Source organism: Danio rerio, chromosome 5, assembly GCF_052040795.2.
Source record: "Danio rerio strain M-AB ecotype USA chromosome 5, GRCz13ab, whole genome shotgun sequence".
In the NCBI taxonomy this organism is placed as follows: domain Eukaryota; kingdom Metazoa; phylum Chordata; class Actinopteri; order Cypriniformes; family Danionidae; genus Danio; species Danio rerio.
The window spans coordinates 76,525,227-76,544,014 of NC_141025.1; the positions used below are offsets into that span (position 1 = coordinate 76,525,227).

An 18,788-nucleotide genomic window follows, 5' to 3' on the forward strand; every position below is an offset into this window, starting at 1 on the left:
GTGGATAAGGGTGAACAGTGTAAAATACGGTGCTCTTCTTGGGATAGGTGCTCAGGGGAAGTAGTGTGGTAGAAGGAGAGTTTGGGTGCTGGATCGATCACTAGCTGGAGGTCGCAGTGGGTAAGAGACAGAGAGACACAAGCGTTAGCGCAGGGAGTCATGAAAGAATGAAGCTCGTCTTCCTCTTGTGTGGGGCTGGCTTATATGGGTCTCCTCTTGATTAGCTCCAGCTGAGATCGATCCAGTGTGGATTAGGTGCCAGCTGGGGTGAATCCTTGACCAGGGCGACGTGGCACCGGTATACTCGCTACACCCTCTAAAACCAGGCTGGTCAACCAGCTAAAACCAGCCTAGGCTGGTTTAAGCTGGATTTTTCAGCAGGGAGTGTAAAGCCTTCTAGCTTTTTGTAAACTTCAGACACTTCTTACATCTTGGCCAACTTATTTGATGTATTTTTGCTTAGCCCTAGTTTATTTTTTTATCATGCGTTCCCACTAGATGAACAGAACAGTAACTGATCAGAGCTTGGAGAGGTGAGCACAGACTCATCCGAGCACTGTGTCTTCAGAAGTGGAGATCAATAACTCATCACATTAAAAAGTAACTTTCAACATTTCTTTTAAAATTTCCCTAATATTTTCAGCCAACGTTTTTAAGACATTTTCAAGGTTTGTAATAGTTAAATAAACACAATGCCCTTCAAATTATATCTTCATGTGCTATTGATATCTTTATCTAATATACATTTTGGCGGAATTAAATAGTTTGAGCTCATATTCCCGTATGAAGTTCACAGCACTGACCGCGGGTCTGTCAGGGGGAAACTAGTGGAAGATTCGGGAGAGCAGTCATGTCTGAAAAACACAAATACCTGGAGCTGGTATCCATATGCCTGAGATGTTTACCATTCCAATAGCATCTGTCAGTGGTTTAAATGACACCGGTGCGCAGGCCTGGATTGGCTAATCGGGAGGACCGGGAGAATTCCCGGTGGGCCGGTCCGTTTTTTGGCCGCGAGGGCCGGTGTCCCTAGCTCCAGAATCTGTTGCTCTAAGCAGTCACACTTTTTAAATTAATTAATTTATTTACTTGACCACAGTCTTCTTATTCATTAATTTAATACAGCTCTCTGCTCTTTTCAAATATAACCAGTCTGCAGGTTCATAATGTTATAAGTCACTTCTCACTATACAACCGTTGTGGCCCAGTGGTTAGCACGTTAAATTACAACGTCGCCGACCCGGGTTATATCCTCACCTAAGTAAATTATTATTTTCATTTTTATTGTTGAGACATATAATACTGTTTGGGTTGTTGAACATTTGAAGTTCTAAAGCAGCTGTTTTCTCAAAAAAAAAAAAAAAAAAAAAAAAAGACGTGATAGTGTAATTAGAAACTGAATTGGAAATGAACTGAGGTGGGCTGGTCTGAGGCTTGAAACTCCAGGGCTGAAAAGGAGTCCCACTCCGGCCCTGCCGGTGCGTCCATGATGTATTGTTTATCCGCCATCACGGGAAGCACCTTGCACCCTGGTGGCGGCTGGGTAAACTGCTTTAGTCAGTGTAAGTCTGATTAATTTATTAATTTTCATTTCGGCTTAGTCCCTTTAATAATCTGGGGTCGCCACAGCGAAATGAACCCCCAACTTGTCCAGCATACATTTTTACGAAGCGGATGCCCTTCAAGCTGCAACCCATCTCTGGGAAACCTCCATACACACTCACACACTACGGACAATTTAGCCTACCCAATTCACCTGTATAGCATGTCTTTGGACTTGTAGGGGAAACTGGACCACCCGGAGGAAACCCACGCGAACGCAGGGAGAACATGCAAACTCCACACAGAAACGCCAACTGACCCAGCCGAGGCTCGATCCAGCGCCCTTCTTGCTGTGAGGCGATAGCACTACCTACTGCATCGCCCCCCTGATTAAATAAAGGTCCCATGAAATTAAAACAAAGTTTTTTAGATGTTAGCATCAGTATTGTTAGCTTTTTAGGATATCTATAAGCTAGTGTGCTCCAAAGCAGTGATACAATTTGCGTTTAGAAGAAATAAAACTGATATTTTTAACATGTAAATCTTGTAGTTTGCCATTTTGCCTAAATGGATTAAATGGTCTGGTCATCTCATAGTTTCTCATCACATCGTGACCAATCAAATGCTCTCTATTATCTGACATGCCCCGCCCCCTTCAAGACGCTTCACATTTGATGTAAAATGCTATTGGTGGTTTTATAAAAAGGGGAGGGGCTACACTATGTCCCACCCACTCTTCATTTTCAGGCTGAGATTACACCAAACATCAAATAAATTTTAAATGCACTTCACGAGACCTTTAATTCAGATCTTTTGTACATTAAGATAAGAGTATCAATAATCTATTATGGCTGGAAAAATCCTGGCATATCGATATTTTGTCCCACCCCTAATCTACAGTATGATACAATAGTTACTCACGGCCATTACATTTATGCACATATACACATAAACACAGTTCAAAATTTCCAAAATGAAGATCATGCCCTGTAATATTAGACCTTATGCATGTATTTCTATATACAGAAAGTAGGAGGAAAGAAAGGCACACTGACATCCAAAGTCAAAAAAATTTTATTGTTAAAAATAAGTTACAACTGAAGAAAGAAATTAAGAAAAACAGAGAGAAAGCACGTAAACAAGGCCAGTTTCTCTGTACAACACCAGCCAAAATTGCAATCCCTCTGTTTAAGGAAAGAAGAAAGACGATAAGCATCGATTAATGCTGTAGTATTGGCCAAAATAAATGGCACTGCACACCCAGGCCCTGCAGCAAGCAAAGTTTTTCTGTATGACACTTAGAAAACCACAGAGCACTAGGAAAGTAGAGCGACATATAGTATAGGAGAACACAGAGGTCAATACATGTGTGACAGTACAAATAAATAATACACATCCTTTACAAACACTAAAAATGATTGGGAATGCTTATAATACAGTGGTTGTGATGCATTTGTGTAATTAATACTTAATAGTTTACAATCCTTACATTAAAAAAATTCTCACGTTCATTTAGTATGCTAATGCTGATGATCAATACACTCTCGGAAATAAAGGTGTGAAAGTGGTCACGAGGGCAGTTTCCTTTCAAAAGTTACTTTTTTGTACTTTTTAGGTACTAATATTAGGGATGCACTGATATACAATATATGACTGTTGCCCAATAACTCGTAATATTATGAAAAAAATACTAAAATCGTGAATAAAATAGTGTATAAATACAGCAACCAAGTCACTGAACTTTAACCAAAATCAAATGAAAAAGCACATAAAGTGATCCAACCAACAGAAATAATACATCATTTATCAGCTTAAAGATGTTGGCCTAATTTTGATATTGGGCTGATGAGGAAAATTCATAAAAAAAATTAAATAAAAAAAACTGCATTTATTAAACAATAATGATATAGCCGCAGATATATCATGCATCCCTAACTAATATGTATGTTTAAGGCACAATATGGAACCTTTATGTACAATATATAACTTTAAGGGTACCGATATGGATCCTTAAGATGCTAATATATAACTTTAAGGGTACCGATATGGATCCTTAAGGTACTAATATATACCTTCAAGGGTACCGATATAGATCCTTAAGGTGCTAATAATAACTTAAAGGATACCGATATGGATCCTTAAGGTGCTAATAAATAACTTTAAGGATACCGATATAGTTCATTAAGGTACTAATATATAACTTCAAGGGTACCGATATAGTTCATTAAGGTACTAATATATAACTTTAAGGATACCGATATGGATCCTTAAGGTGCTAATAAATAACTTTAAGGATACCGATATGGATCCTTAAGGTACTAATATATAACTTCAAGGGTACCGATATAGTTCATTAAGGTACTAATATATAACTTTAAGGATACCGATATGGATCCTTAAGGTACTAATATATAACTTCAAGGGTACCGATATAGTTCATTAAGGTACTAATATATAACTTTAAGGATATCGATATAGATCCTTAAGGTGCTAATAAATAACTTTAAGGATACCATTATGGATCCTTAAGGTACTAATATATAACTTTAAGGATACCGATATGGATCCTTAAGGTACTAATATATAACTTCAAGGGTACCGATATAGTTCCTTAAGGTACTAATATATAACTTCAAGGGTACCGATATGGATCCTTAAGGTACTAATATATAACTTCAAGGGTACCGATATAGTTCATTAAGGTACTAATATATAACTTTAAGGATACCGATATGGATCCTTAAGGTACTAATATATAACTTCAAAGGTACCGATATAGTTCATTAAGGTACTAATATATAACTTTAAGGATATCGATATAGATCCTTAAGGTGCTAATAAATAACTTTAAGGATACCATTATGGATCCTTAAGGTACTAATATATAACTTTAAGGATACCGATATGGATCCTTAAGGTACTAATATATAACTTCAAGGGTACCGATATAGTTCCTTAAGGTACTAATATATAACTTCAAGGGTACCGATATGGATCCTTAAGGTGCTAATATATAACTTTAAGGTATCAAAATGGATCCTTGAGGTACTAATATATAACTTTAAGAGAGTACCAATATGGATCCTTGAGGTACTAATATGGATCATTGAGGTATTAATGCATAACTTGAAGGGTACTAATATGGATCCTTGAGGTATTAATATATAACTTTAAAGCACCAATATGGATCCTTGAGGTTTTAATATATAACTTTTTAAGATGACAATATGGATCATTGAGGTACTAATATATAACTTTAAGGGACCAATATGGATCCTTGAGTTATTATCATTGAGGTACTACTATACAATTTTAAGGGTACCAATATGGATCCTTGAGGCACTAACATACCCTTTAAGTACATAAGTATACTTTTTTAAAAGACACCATAAAGTGACAGCTTTTGTACCTTTCTTTCTGAGTGTAATCACATTTGAAACGAAATAAACTCTACAATTAGAAATGAAACGAGTGATGCAGTATGGGAGGAAAATGAGAGGAAACAGTTTAAATCAGATGGACCAGTAGTACCAGAAATAGACTTCTCCTCGTAAGTCATGTGGGCTTCTCTGTAGATTACACCAACAGGCTTATAGAGGAAAAACCTTGACAAAAGGTTTAGTAGTGCAGTTTTTTAGGCACTTCCCAAGAGAAGGACTCACGACCAAAGTGGCCGTAAGCAGCGGTCTTCTGATATATCGGCTTCTTCAGCTCCAGCTCCCTAAAACACAATGCCAATGGATTATTGACACTGATGAATGTGTGCATTTAAAAAACGATCAGGGTGCATTTGAACAGCCAGCAAGAGAAGAGAAGGGATGATAAAGCAGTGACTTACCTTTAACCTGAAGGAGGAAACTGCAGCATGAAATAAAGAGCAAGTCTAAAAGCAAACACCAGCTAAATACTTCTTCACGAGTCTAAAAAATGCTGTTCAGAGCCAATTAAGCTTCATTAGTGATGCTATGCTTTGCTGTTAATTGTAATAATTACTATGTACAACTGAAAGTGAGTTCAAGAGCTATTATCATCTGTCAGAAATAATCGAAAGATGCAAACACCCAATGAAAAGGAAGCACAGAGAGAAGCAGAAAAGAAAGGAATGATTCGCCGAGCTTTGTCTTAAGCTGAAATTCAAGACACATGAAAGTCCATCAAAGGAGCCGTCTTTACCTCACGATGACTCCTGGGCGAAGATCGAAATTTTTCTTGACAATTTTAAGCAGCTCCTGCTCGCTCTTTTGGGATGTGCCGTAGTGGAAGATGGAAATGGAGAGAGGATGAGCCACTCCAATGGCGTAAGAGACCTGTGAAACAGCAAAGGCAATGTTTATGCATCAGCAAATCAATTGTAAAGTATTATATTAGTATTATAAGTATTACACCTTTTCCAAAGTACATATCAGATGTATTTTAAAACCTTTCCAGCACTTCACAAGTGTGACAAATTACAGATTTACATACATATACATAATCACTTAAATAATAATAATTCCTTACATTTATAGACCATTTTGAGGGATAACAACAATAACAAAGGTGCTAATGTAGTTCCTGTTTTACATTTTTAACTTCAGAAGATCCTGAGAATCCAAAAAGGTCTGCATAATTTTAAATAATGTAATGGCAGCTGTTTTAATGTCAAGTTATGAGTGAATTGCCTCATGACAGTTATGCAATAGTTTGACAACAAGCAGGAAATGTTCATGGGCCAATGACATCACCACATTGAAATGGTCTATATAGCACTTTTTCTGGACACTCGAAGCGCTTTACATTTTTTAGGGGGGAATCTCCTCATCCACCACTAGTGTGCAGCATCCACTGGATGACGCAACAGCAGCTATATTGTGCCAGAGCACACACCACACACCAGCTGATTGGTGGAGAGGAGACAGAGTGATGAAACCAGTTATGATATGGGCATGGTTAGGAGGCCCTAATGGACAGAGGCCAGTAGGCAAATTTGGACAAGATGCTGGGGTTAAACCCCTACTCTTTTTCGAAGGACATCCTGGGATTTTTAATGAGTTTAGAGTTTCAGCGCATTTTACTGATGCGTTTCTTAAAACAGTTTACGGAGAGAGAAATGAAAGTATGCCTACACTGTGTGTTTTTCTTATTTTGCAAAAGCACACATATTTGTTGTTGTTGTTGTGAATGTAAACGAAAAAAAGTAGACACCTAACAGATTCGATTGATCTATTGCTCTTATCTGTACGATTAAAACTGAAAGTGTAATTTACATTCTTTTCGGCGTTAAGCCTGGTTTATACTTCTGCGTCAGGTGACCGGCGTAACCCACGGCGCATGCAACGCGCGTAGCTGTGCATTTATACTTCTGCGCGCTGTCTCTGTTGGTCTGCATTAACACTTCCGAAACGCTAGTTGGCAGTAAGGTGTAAATGTTCCTCTGTGTCGAGTTTCTTCGCTGCTGTTTAGTTTTCCTGAACACTTCCTGGATGTACAAGTGGCTCAAACTCGCTCATTTTGAGGCAGGAACCGGCGGACGTGCAACAACTTTAACTATGAGGTAAACACAAAACAAAACTTTCCATCCGGAGCTCCTTCACGGGACTCACACTTGTAAACAATCGCTCCATCAGGCTCGCGACATTCGCGCGGCTCTCGGTCCCGCCCAGACTCATCAGCGCTACCAAGCCGACCAATCACAGAGCTTGCGCTACGCGTTGTTGCGACGTGTAGTTACATTTTTTAAAAGGGTGCACGTCAGTGACGGCCACGGCGAAGGACTATGCGTAAGCGCCGTAGCGTACGCCGGCGTTTGACGCAGAAGTATAAATCAGCCTTTATGAGGAGAAGATGTGTCAAAACGCGTATATGCGGTCTTCGACCTCTAGGGGTTAAAGACCACAAAAAAAAAAAAAATATATATATATATATATATATAAATATATATATATATATATATATATATATATATATATATATATATATATATATATATATAAAAAAAAACAGATAGATCAAGCTACAAGCAAACATGGAGACCCCAAAGATTTAATTTTATGCAAAAACAAAAAGAAAATGCTGATTTTTAATTTAACTTAAATAGTTAATTATTATTACCCATTAAGTAGGAAACAATTATATAATTAAAAGAAGCGGTTTCAAGCTCAGGTCTCAAACCTCGAAAAATCTCTAAGGTTTCAAGGTTTTCGATCACACTTTACAATAAGCTTTCAATAGTTAATTCTAGTTGATACATTTACTAACATGAACTAATAATGAACAGCATTTATTAATCATAGTTCAACACTTTCTAACGGATTAATTAACATCCAAAGTTGCTCTTGTTAACATTAGTTAATGCGCCGTGAGTTAACTTTATGTCCATTAACAAACATGAATAAATACTGTAATTAGCGTGTTTTTCGTTGTTTGATCATGTTAGTAAATGCATTACTAACACAACCTTATTGTAAAGTGTGACCAGGGTTTTTGAGTATCCGTACAAACACTGTATATGCTCTTAGCTAGGCCTGTAAAAATATCTATATTTTGTTGTGCGATATGCTGCACCAAAATATATTGCGATAAATGATATCATCGTCATTTTAAGGCCATTTTATTCATTCATTATATAATGGCAGAATGACAAGGTAATATCACAATGCAAGTACACTCTTCCAAAGAACACATCCTATTTTATTCTTAAGAATATTTCATTTAATTTTAGTCATTTTAATAGTTTAATAATCAGGCAGTGGAGTCAGAATGTGGAAACACATAGCCTAAATCAATAATCATAAATGTTAACGGGGTACAAAGTAACATAATCTGGATATCTACAACCAGATCTATTTTCAGCTGTCAGACACCCACATAAAAATGTACTATAGTAATTTATAGTAAATACAACAGTGTTTTTAACCATACTGACATCTCCAATAGAGATCAGCAAAAAAGTTGCTAGAATTGGTGCTTATGTATGGGCGATATATATTGCATCACCAAAAACAATTGAGGTCATGTCCATGTGCGATAAGTCCATATATTGATTATTATGACAAGCCTACCCTCAGCAGAGCACTGAACATCTGATTTACCTGCACAAGTACACGTCTGCACAGTTTTGCCTTCACCAGGGATTTGGCCACCCAGCGGGCAGCATATGCAGCAGATCGGTCCACTTTAGTGTAGTCCTTTCCAGAGAACGCTCCTCCACCGTGAGCTCCCCAGCCTCCGTAGGTATCGACAATAATCTTACGTCCAGTCAGACCGGCATCACCCTAAATCAACAGAAAGGCATCGATGTTGAAAACTTATTTGCGTTTAATCAGACTCCTTACCCTGGCTTATTCTGAAAATAATCTGGAGAGTGCCAAATACGTCCCAGGAGCTACATTTTTATCTGTTTTTGCTGACAGAGGCCGCTGTCAACTGACTGACTGATCGACTTGCCCATCTTCCTCTCCTCCTTCCCTAAACTCACCCTGTAGTGTTCATTTTAAAGCCAAATGCAGACATATGTACTTCTGGATACATAATTTGCGATCTCCAGGAATATATATAGGGCTATGTTTTCACAATGAGCCTGTGTTGAAAGATCAACACTAAAGAAATGAAAAAGACTAAAGGAATCATTGAAAAACAGCAGTTTCAACGTTTAAATAGCTTTAAAGGCGCAGTATGTGATCTTTCCAACTAGAGGGCGTGTATTCACAACAAACAAAAGTCTTCTGTTATAATGCTGCTCTGTGCAATCGAACGAAAGACACAACATATTAAAGCCTCACTGCTGTTACCCTGTTTTTTATGAAACCAAACCAGATGTCAAGGGTGTGTGGTGTCATTAGCATGAACACACACTCCGAACACTAGTTTAAACTGCTTATTTCTCTGCGTTTGACCATTCGTTTAATTATTTGGAATAATGTAAGTGAAAAAATCGTGCATATTATACTTTTAACCACTGTCCAAATCGATCCCATCACAAAAGGACAATAGTGGTATCTCAGGTTTTAACTTCAGAGTTTAATTTAAGACTTTTAAGACATTTTAAGACCATTATGGATGAAATTTAGACCCATAACGGGCTAAAGGCTAAAGAATTTTCAAATGGCCCAAATGAAAAAGATTTGTATTTGTCTATCAAAAATGTAATACAAATTTATTAAGTTTAATAATACAATAATACATTAATAATAAAAAATGCTAATATTTTATATTTTGTTTCTTAGCTAAATATTTTAAATATTGTGTAAAAACAAGCAAGCTCTACTTGTATCCATACTTTTTTCCAGCATAAACTTTCTTTTAAATATATAAAGAAATGAACAAATGTTTTAAAGTTTTAAAACTATAATAATTTAAATCTATGCAAATCAATCTGTCCAGGTGGGTGTTCTCAGCAGGGGAGAACGATCAAACATATGTTAATTTAAGGAAAATAATTAAAACATTGTGATAAATGGAGCTAAATATTACCTTTTAAATAAAAAGTTTAAAGTTTTATTGAGATGATTGTTGGTGATTGTATAGATTTTAGCCTGATTTGGTAGCAATACATAAACAGGAAAATTAAGACCTGTTTAAAAAAGATTTAAGACCTATAACATAACATTTCAGTAAATTTAGGACTTTTTAAGGCCTAATATTTGGATTTTGAGATTCAACATATTTTGAGACCTGCAGAAACCCTGTAACTAGATTATAGTAGACAACAAAAACAAACAAACTCATGTTATTGTTCATTCATTTTCCTTTGGCTTAGTCCCTTATTAATCATGGGTTGCCACAGTGGAATGAACCACCAACTTATCTAGCATATGTTTTACGCAGCGGATGCCCATCCAGCCGCAACCCAGTACTTCGAAACACCCAAACACAGTCATACACTATGGCCAATTTAGTTTACCCAATAGCGCATGTATTTGGACTGTGGGGGAAACCAGACAACACGGAAGAAACCCACGCCAACACGAGGAGAACATGCAAACTCCACACAGAAATGCCAACTGACCCAGCTGGGACTCGAACCAGCAACCTTCTTGCTGTGAGGCAGTGCTAGCCACTACACCACCATGCTGAAATAACACCATAGACAATTTCTCTTCAAATGTAATTCAAGTACTTTCAATGACCTGCGTTTGTTCTAAGTTCTTTCTAGGCCTTGAATCCACATGTCTGACATTCAAGTATTTTCAAGAAGCATGGGATGCCTGGGTCCTACATAAACTACGCAAACTGTTGTTCACCTGAGGGCCTCCGATGACGAAGCGTCCACTGGGCTGTAAGTGGTAGATGGTGTCGTCATCCAGATACATCGAGGGCACCACAGTGTTGATGACTTTATCTTTAAGAGCGTCGCGCATCTCGTCAAGGCAGATGTCTTCATCGTGTTGCACAGAGATGACGATAGTGTGGACACGAATGGGCAGCATAGCTCCATGCTCCTGTCTGTATTGCACGGTCACCTGTTAAAAGTGAGAAAACGCATTATAACACAACACACAACTGCATACAAGCACTATTAGACATCACATCTTTGTGTTCTGAAATGTTCGGTCCAGAAGTATAAACTCCATTCATTTACTCTAAAGGGAAACAGATTTATAGCAATACCTTATAAACCTTTAGAACCCTGTCATACACCCAATAAGGCGCAAGATGTGTTTGCCGCAATGTGTTGCTATTTTCAGACCAGCGCAACCCTAATTTTCTTGTTTTGCGCCACGTTGTTTAAATAACAAATCTATTTGCGCCACTTTGTGGAATCATGTGTGTGCCGGTCTGGAAAAGAGGTGTGTTAGGGCGCATTGTTGGCAAGTTGCTATTTTGAAGAACTAAAATAGACTGCGCAATTGACCCTGAAAGCAGGTCTAAAGTCTAGCACAGAGCGCGTTAAGCCTGGTTTATACTTCTGCGTCAAGTGACCGGCCTAACCCACGGCGCATGTAACGCGCGTAGCTGTGCATTTATACTTCTGCGCGCTGTCTCTGTTGGTCTGCATTAACACTTCCGAAGGTGTAAATGTTCCTCTGTGTCGAGTTTCTTCGCTGCTGTTTTGCTTTTCCTGAACACTTCCAGGATGTACAAGTGGCTCAAACTCACTCATTTTGAGGCAGGAACCGGCGGACGTGCAACAACTTTAACTATGAGGTAAACACAAAACAAAACTTTCCATCCGGAGCTCCTTCACAGGACTCCACACTTGTAAACAATCGCTCCATCAGGCTCGCACTATTCACGCGGCTCTCGGTCCCGCCCAGACTCGTCAGCGCTACCAAGCCGACCAATCACAGAGCTTACGCTACGCGTCATTGCGACGTGTAGTTACATTTTTTGAGAGGTGCACGTCAGCGACGCCGACGGCCACGGCGAAGGGCTATGCGTCAAAGGCGTAGCATACGCTGGCGTTTGACGCAGGAGTATAAATCAGCCTTTAGTTGTGCGCCTCGCTAACACGTTGCTTAATACACACAGGATGTACAGCAATACACAAATATCTTTACATATGAAACCATTTAAAAGAATAAAATAGTACAAAAATTTGGGTTTTAGAGACGTCTGCATCACCATATAGGCATAAGTCTGTTTGTCCACTTATAAGCCATTTGTCCACTCAGCTCACCGTGTACGTCGGCAGGCTCGAGATGCAGAGAGGAGTTGAACACGGCGATCGGTTTCGAGTCCGGGGAAGAGCGGTTCCAGAAATCAGGTAAGACAAAAACAGAATCCCAAAAATTAAGTGAACGAGTTTCATAACAGGGTGAGAACGCGGTGAAATCCGAAAACGCGGTAGAAAAACAAAAATATCAGGGCTTTTATTTTTTTTGGACGGCTTTTTGTAAACGGTTGCTCGGGTTTAGGAAAGCGAGCGGGCGGGTCGATCGGTAAAATTGGTTTGGTTCAGGGAAGGAGGAGGGTGGGTCGGCCGATTGGCCGGTCGCACAGTCAATCATCCGGTCAGTCGGACAGCGGCCTCTGGTGGATTCACGCGAGAACATCGCGGGCGTGAACCGCACTCGCGAGAGGCGTCTGAGGTGCGAAAAGCACACAACAGCGGCCTCTCGCGGATTCACAAAAACTGCAGCGGTACGTACCCGCCGGGACGTATTCCACCTTCTCCAGAAACGTCCGCAGGACCACGTTTCCACAATGAGCCTGGCTTGGGTTTAGAACAAGTGAAGGATGAACTATCCCTTTAAATCACGCTTTCAATGCAAATAACATGATATTAACAACTTATTTCTTAAACCCCTGTAGAAAATACTTCCAGACCCAACACACACTGAAAAGGTTGAAGAAAACTACAGCTCTCGATTCCTCAAACCTGAGTTTTGGAGTCTGGACGGAGCCAGGGCAGGGTCCCGTTGCGGCGCAGTTCAGCCATCTTAGAGTTAAGTTTGTGAGCGAGCACAATAGTGAGTGGCATACATTCCTCTGTCTCATCGGTGGCGTAGCCGAACATCAAACCCTGAAAGAGCACAACAATAAAAATAAATAGCTGAAGACACAATTATTAATCATTCATTTTCCTTCAGCTTAGTCCCTTATTTATCAGTGGCCGCCACAGTGGAATGAACCACCAACGTACCTGATCACCAGCCCCAACGTCCTGCTCGTCTCGCTCTAAATGAACGCCCTGAGCGATGTCTGGAGACTGCTGCTCCAGAGCCACCAGCACATTACAGGTCTTATAATCAAAGCCTACGGGTTCAGGAGAGAGGATTGTGGATACTCAGTGTGTTTTCATTGAATTCATTTATATTAAAACCGCATGATCCCACTAGGGGTCAACAAGGATTTATTTGGGGTCACTACAATCTAAGGGGTTATAGGACCAAATCAAACAGACACTAATTTATTATAAAAACCTCTAAATGCCATCTCAAATGTTCTCCTAACATGACCATTTTTGTCAGCCTCCTATGTTTATGTTCAGTTATTTCACTTAAAGGCAATGTAAATAAGTTATTTGTCACAATAAAAGTAAAATTACTGAGCCTACACACAGAAAGAAAATATCAGACGGCTTTTAGAGGTTTTTGCATCTAAACTCTTCAATTATTGACAGTTCATTTTACCATGCTATTGATCCTTAAAAGTCTATATAATTCAACCCAGGCTCATTCTCAAAACGTAGTACCGCGGATGTTTCTGGAGACTGCAAAATACGTCCCGGGAGGTACGTATTTGTGCAGTTTTTGTTTTCACGAATACGGAGAGGCTGCTGTGTGAGCTTTTTGGCATCTCGAACATCTCTCGCGGGCGCAAACTCGCGTAAAGCCACTGGAGGCCGCTGTCGAGTGACCGTCTGTCTGACTGACTGACTGATTGACTGGGCGACTGGCCAATCGGCCGACCCACCCTCCTCCTCCTTCCCTAAACCCAACAGGTTTTACCGACTGACCCGCCCACTTGCTTCCCTAAACCCAAGCAACAATTTACAAAAGCCGTCCAGTTACCATGTTTTCGGATTTCACCACATTCTCACTCTGTTATGAACTCGTTCACTTTATTTTTTGGATTCTGTTTTTGTCTTACCTGATTTCTGGAATCGTTCTTCCCTGGACTCGAACACGGTCGTGGTCGTCATCGTGGTCAGCTCCTCCCTGCGTCTTAACTCTGCTGACGTACACGACGAGCTAACTGGACAAACTAGTTGCGGCGGGAAAGCCCTCCACACGGAGGTAGAGTGTCACACCGCCCCATAGCGTTCGCTTACATACGTACCTCCGGCTACATAAATCGCGGTCTCCAGAAACGTCCGCGGGACTACGCTTTCAGAATGAGCTTGGGTTGATATAATTACAGCTACTTGACCTGTACTAGAGGTCACGTATGTGTGTAATAAAATACATCATCAAACTAACCCTTGGTTGAGTCGTCATAGCCGATGTGTTTTATGGTGTCTCGGACCACCTTCTGATAGTCAACAACAGCACGGGATGTCACCTCTCCAGCCAGCAAAATCATTCCAGTTTTGGCAACAGTTTCTAAATAAAAAGACCATCAACGTTTATTTTCATGCACAATATTAGAAATAGCACATGCAAACCTCAAAATCCCCCCAAATAAGGCCAACATACCGCAAGCCACCTTTGCATCTGGGTCTTGCTTCAGGTGAGCGTCCAACACTGCATCACTTATCTGGTCGCAAATCTTATCTGTACAACACAATAATAACAACATTAATGCATATTTGTTTCACACTAAGCTTATAAATAGTTTATATTATGTTAATAACTGGGGCGTATTGTAGTATATTTTAACCCTATAGTTACCTACAGCATTAAGTCATTTGCATCTGTTACCATAGAAACTATAAAATTACCACAACAGAATAATTCAAGTACTTTACTACAGTATGGTTAAAGACATTATCGTATTTACTATAGTATTTTTTCATGTGGATAATGATCAAACATGGCCATCCATTTTCTTTTCGGCTTAGTCCCTTTAATAATCAGGGATCGCCACAGCGGAATGAACCGCCAACTTATCCAGAATATGTTTTATGCAGGGAATGCCCTTCCAGCTGCAACCCATCACTGGGAATTAAAAATGACTAAATCCATTCAAATTAAAATAATAATAATAAAATGTATATTATTATTTTCTATTTATAATATTGTAAAATTTCTAATAATAAAATGTATAATAATAATAAAACGTAATAAATAAATTAAAATTCAACTGAAAAAAGAAATGCACTAGGGCGACAGTGGTTAGCGCTGTCACCTCACAGCAAGAATGTCGCTGGTTCGAGTCCCAGCTGGTTCAGTTGGCGTTTCTGCGTGGAGTTAGCATGTTCTCCCCGTGTTGGCGTGGGTTTCCTCCAGGTGCTCCCGTTTCCCCCACAGTCTAAACACATGCGCTATAATGGATTAACTTAATTGGCCGTAGTGTATGTGTGAGTAAGTATGCATGTATGTTTCCCAGTAATGGGTTGCAGCTGGAAGGGCAACCGCTGTGTAAAACATATGCTGGAATAGTTGGTGGTTAATTCCGCTGTGGCGACCCCTGATGAATAAAGAAACTGAGCCGAAGGAAAATGAATGAATGAACGAAATGAACCAAACTAAAATGTACACTATTTGATAATGTAAAACAATCCCAGACGAGAATTTTTATATTATTTTTTGTTATTCCTTAAGTTCCCATCAACATAAAAAAATATTATAGTACATACCATAGTGTTTTTGAACCATACTATGCTAAAATTTATTATATACGGTGTACAAATAAAATTTTACACAAATTACGTTTCACAGTGAACTGTAATGTAATGTTTATTGTAGAATTTACCTTATCTTACTGGACTGCTAGTTACTTCATACCCTGTATATTATTAGGACACTGTCACTTAATCATATTTTCAAACTTTTGCACTATATACTGTTTTGCATTACACTATACTTTTTGCACTGTATACTGTTTTGCATTATACTGTACATTTTGCACTATATACTGTTTTGCATTACACTATACTTTTTGCACTGTATACTGTTTTGCATTATACTGTACATTTTGCACTATATACTGTTTTGCATTATACTGTACTTTTTGCACTATATACTGATTTGCATTACACTATACTTTTTGCACTATATACTGTTTTGCAGTATACTGTACTTTTTGCACTATATACTGTTTTGCAGTATACTGTACTTTTTGCACTATATACTGTTTTGCATTACACTATACTTTTTGCACTATATACTGTTTTGCATTATACTGTACTTTTTGCACTATATACTGTTTTGCATTATACTGTACTTTTTGCACTATATACTGTTTTGCATTATACTGTACTTCTTGCACTATGTACTGTTTTGCTGCACAACTCTGGTTAGCACTCCTTGCCATATGCCCTTAGTGTAATTGTATTGTTTACTAATTTTAAATTTTAGTTATATCTTTAGTTTTTTTTAATTCTACTTTTGTATTAATATCATCTGTTAGGCACCTAGGGTCTGAGAATAACGCAGTTTCGATTCTCTCTATGTCCTGTACGTGGGGTTGAATTGACAATAAAGCTGACTTTGACTTCATTCAGTTGTGGTGTTTTGTAGCGTAATATATCCTACAGTTGTAAAAATACAGCATTTGTTTACATTAATATGGTTGTAGTATTACCTTAACAACTATAGAATTACCACAATATATTATTACATGCGTTTTAAAACCGTATCAGAAGTATTTACTATAAATTACTATAGTATTTTCTTCATGTTGGCAGTTCTCACTCTAGCATTCAGTTGCATATGAGAAAAAAACCTGGGACCTTTTCACAGTACACTGTAATGTAATTGTAGTATATACCCTTTGAAAATGCAGTATTGGCTCATTTGTTTATATTAATATGGTTTCTGTGTTACCTTAAAAACAACTATAGAATTACCACAATATATTAATTCAAGTATTTTAAATAGTATGGTTTTATTTACTATAAATTACTATAGTATTTTTTAATGTGGGCAGTCCTCATTCTTGCATTCAGTCGTGGTGTATTGTAGTATAATATAGCCTATAGTTGTAAAAACAACAGACTTAGGTCATTTGTTTATATTATTATGGTTGTTGTGTTATCTTAGTAACATTATAATTACCACAATATGTTGATTGAAGTTTTTAAAAATAGTATTACTAGTATTTACTATGAATTACTACAGTATTTTCTTCATGTGGGCACGCCTCATTCCTGCATTGAGTTGCACATGAGAGAAAACCCCGCGCTCTTTTTTTTCTCTCTGAAAGAGGGCGGAGTCTGTGCAGCATGCCTGATTCCACGTGTTTACAACGGGTCCGGTCTCAAACCTCGCTCAGCTCCCTACATGTACACTACCTTTTGTGGTATTAGAGAGGTGGTTAGTGTCAGCTAACACGTGCGAGCGTGGAAGTGATGTCATTTTTGAGACACGGCCATGAAAACGTGCACTGTGCAGACGTTTATTAAGTATTTATATCGAACTAATGCATTTAAATAACAGTTGCAAACAAAAACAGGTGCAGGTTTTAAGGAAAGCTACGGTTTAAAAAGTAAGCTATTGAAATAAGGGACGTAAATATAACGTTATTACAGCTGCTGTTATGTAATAGCGGACTTGAACACAAAGTTTTGAGAGTTTTATTATTTATTTTTTACCTGGATGGCCTTCTCCAACGGACTCGGATGTAAACAAGAAGCAGTCCTCCTCAATGAGAGAGTTGTGGAAACCGTTAATCTGTCCGTTCATCATTTTTCGGTTTCTCTTTAGTAGTATTCGAACGCGGCGTAAACGCTGGGAAATCTGTGTCACCCCTCTGAGAAACGTGAAAGTATTTATGGAGCGGTCCGTCCGCGTCATCAGGGGGTTGCTCTCATTCGTCCTGTCAGGTGAAAGGATCATACCATGCCGAGTGGAGGGGGATGGCTTAGAAATCTGTGGCACCGAATGATGTAAACTTGCGTGGGATTGCACGGTAAGCGAAGTCCACACACACACACACACACACACAGTTGCGCAAGAGAATAGCCGACAACATAAAGGTAGCCTACGTATTTACTCAGAAAAAATCAATAACACTACACTTATATTCACTTACATTTTGTTCATGTATCATCTTGTTACCTCACACGAAATAATACATATATGTTTTAACCATACTATATAATTAAAGTTGTATTGTATGTGCTTTATATTGTATATTATAATATCTCTGTGTGGAGTTTGCATGTTCTCCTCTTGTTGGCGTGAGTTTTCTCCGGGTGCTCCGGTTTCCCCCACAGTCCAAACACATGCGTTAATGGGGAATTGAATAAACTAATGTGGCTGTAGTGTATGAGTGTGTGTGTGTGAATGTGAGAGAATAGCGGCTGGAAGGGCATCCGCTGTGTACAACATATGCTGGAATAGTTGGCGGTTCATTCCGCTGTGGTGATCCCTGATAAATAAAGGGACTAAGCCAAAGGAAAATGTATGAACACAGTATAGTCCTAATAATTAACAAAACATTAACAAGAAAGTACTAGAATGCATAATAAAAATCTTTTTTTTTTTTTTTTGGTGCTGTATTTTACATCTCACAGTACACGTTATCCTCATAATACTATATCTTATTATTTGATGTACCTTGGTGATAACAATAGTGATAACAACGAGCACTAAAAACACAATTATAGCCAGAGGAAGCCAGAGAATACAGTTATAAGAGATAAAAATGGTGCCCTGGAGATTTGTGCTACCTCTGCTTCTTATCAGCTGACCTGATGTGATTTGAGGAGGGGTAAATTA

At 38.6% G+C, this 18,788-nt stretch overlaps 1 protein-coding gene and 1 long non-coding RNA gene across 2 annotated transcripts in view; one reads left to right on the plus strand and one right to left on the minus strand.

The window, feature by feature from the left end:
* Positions 1-4,059: 4,059 nt before the first annotated feature.
* mat2ab (methionine adenosyltransferase 2Ab) lies at positions 4,060-17,811 on the minus strand. The gene is given in 10 exon segments (NM_001014296.3): positions 4,060-4,136; positions 4,178-4,211; positions 4,577-5,849; positions 8,613-8,795; positions 10,764-10,982; positions 12,842-12,985; positions 13,106-13,218; positions 14,385-14,507; positions 14,601-14,678; positions 17,660-17,811. Coding segments are annotated over 8 exon segments (1,092 nt in total). The 5' UTR covers positions 17,754-17,811; the 3' UTR covers positions 4,060-4,136; positions 4,178-4,211; positions 4,577-5,711.
* LOC141385682 (uncharacterized) overlaps positions 16,991-18,788 on the plus strand; it is a 39,446-nt gene continuing 37,648 nt past the window's right edge. The window contains exon 1 of the long non-coding RNA XR_015492153.1: positions 16,991-17,976. This is a non-coding gene — a long non-coding RNA (uncharacterized LOC141385682). The remainder of the gene's footprint in view (positions 17,977-18,788) is intronic.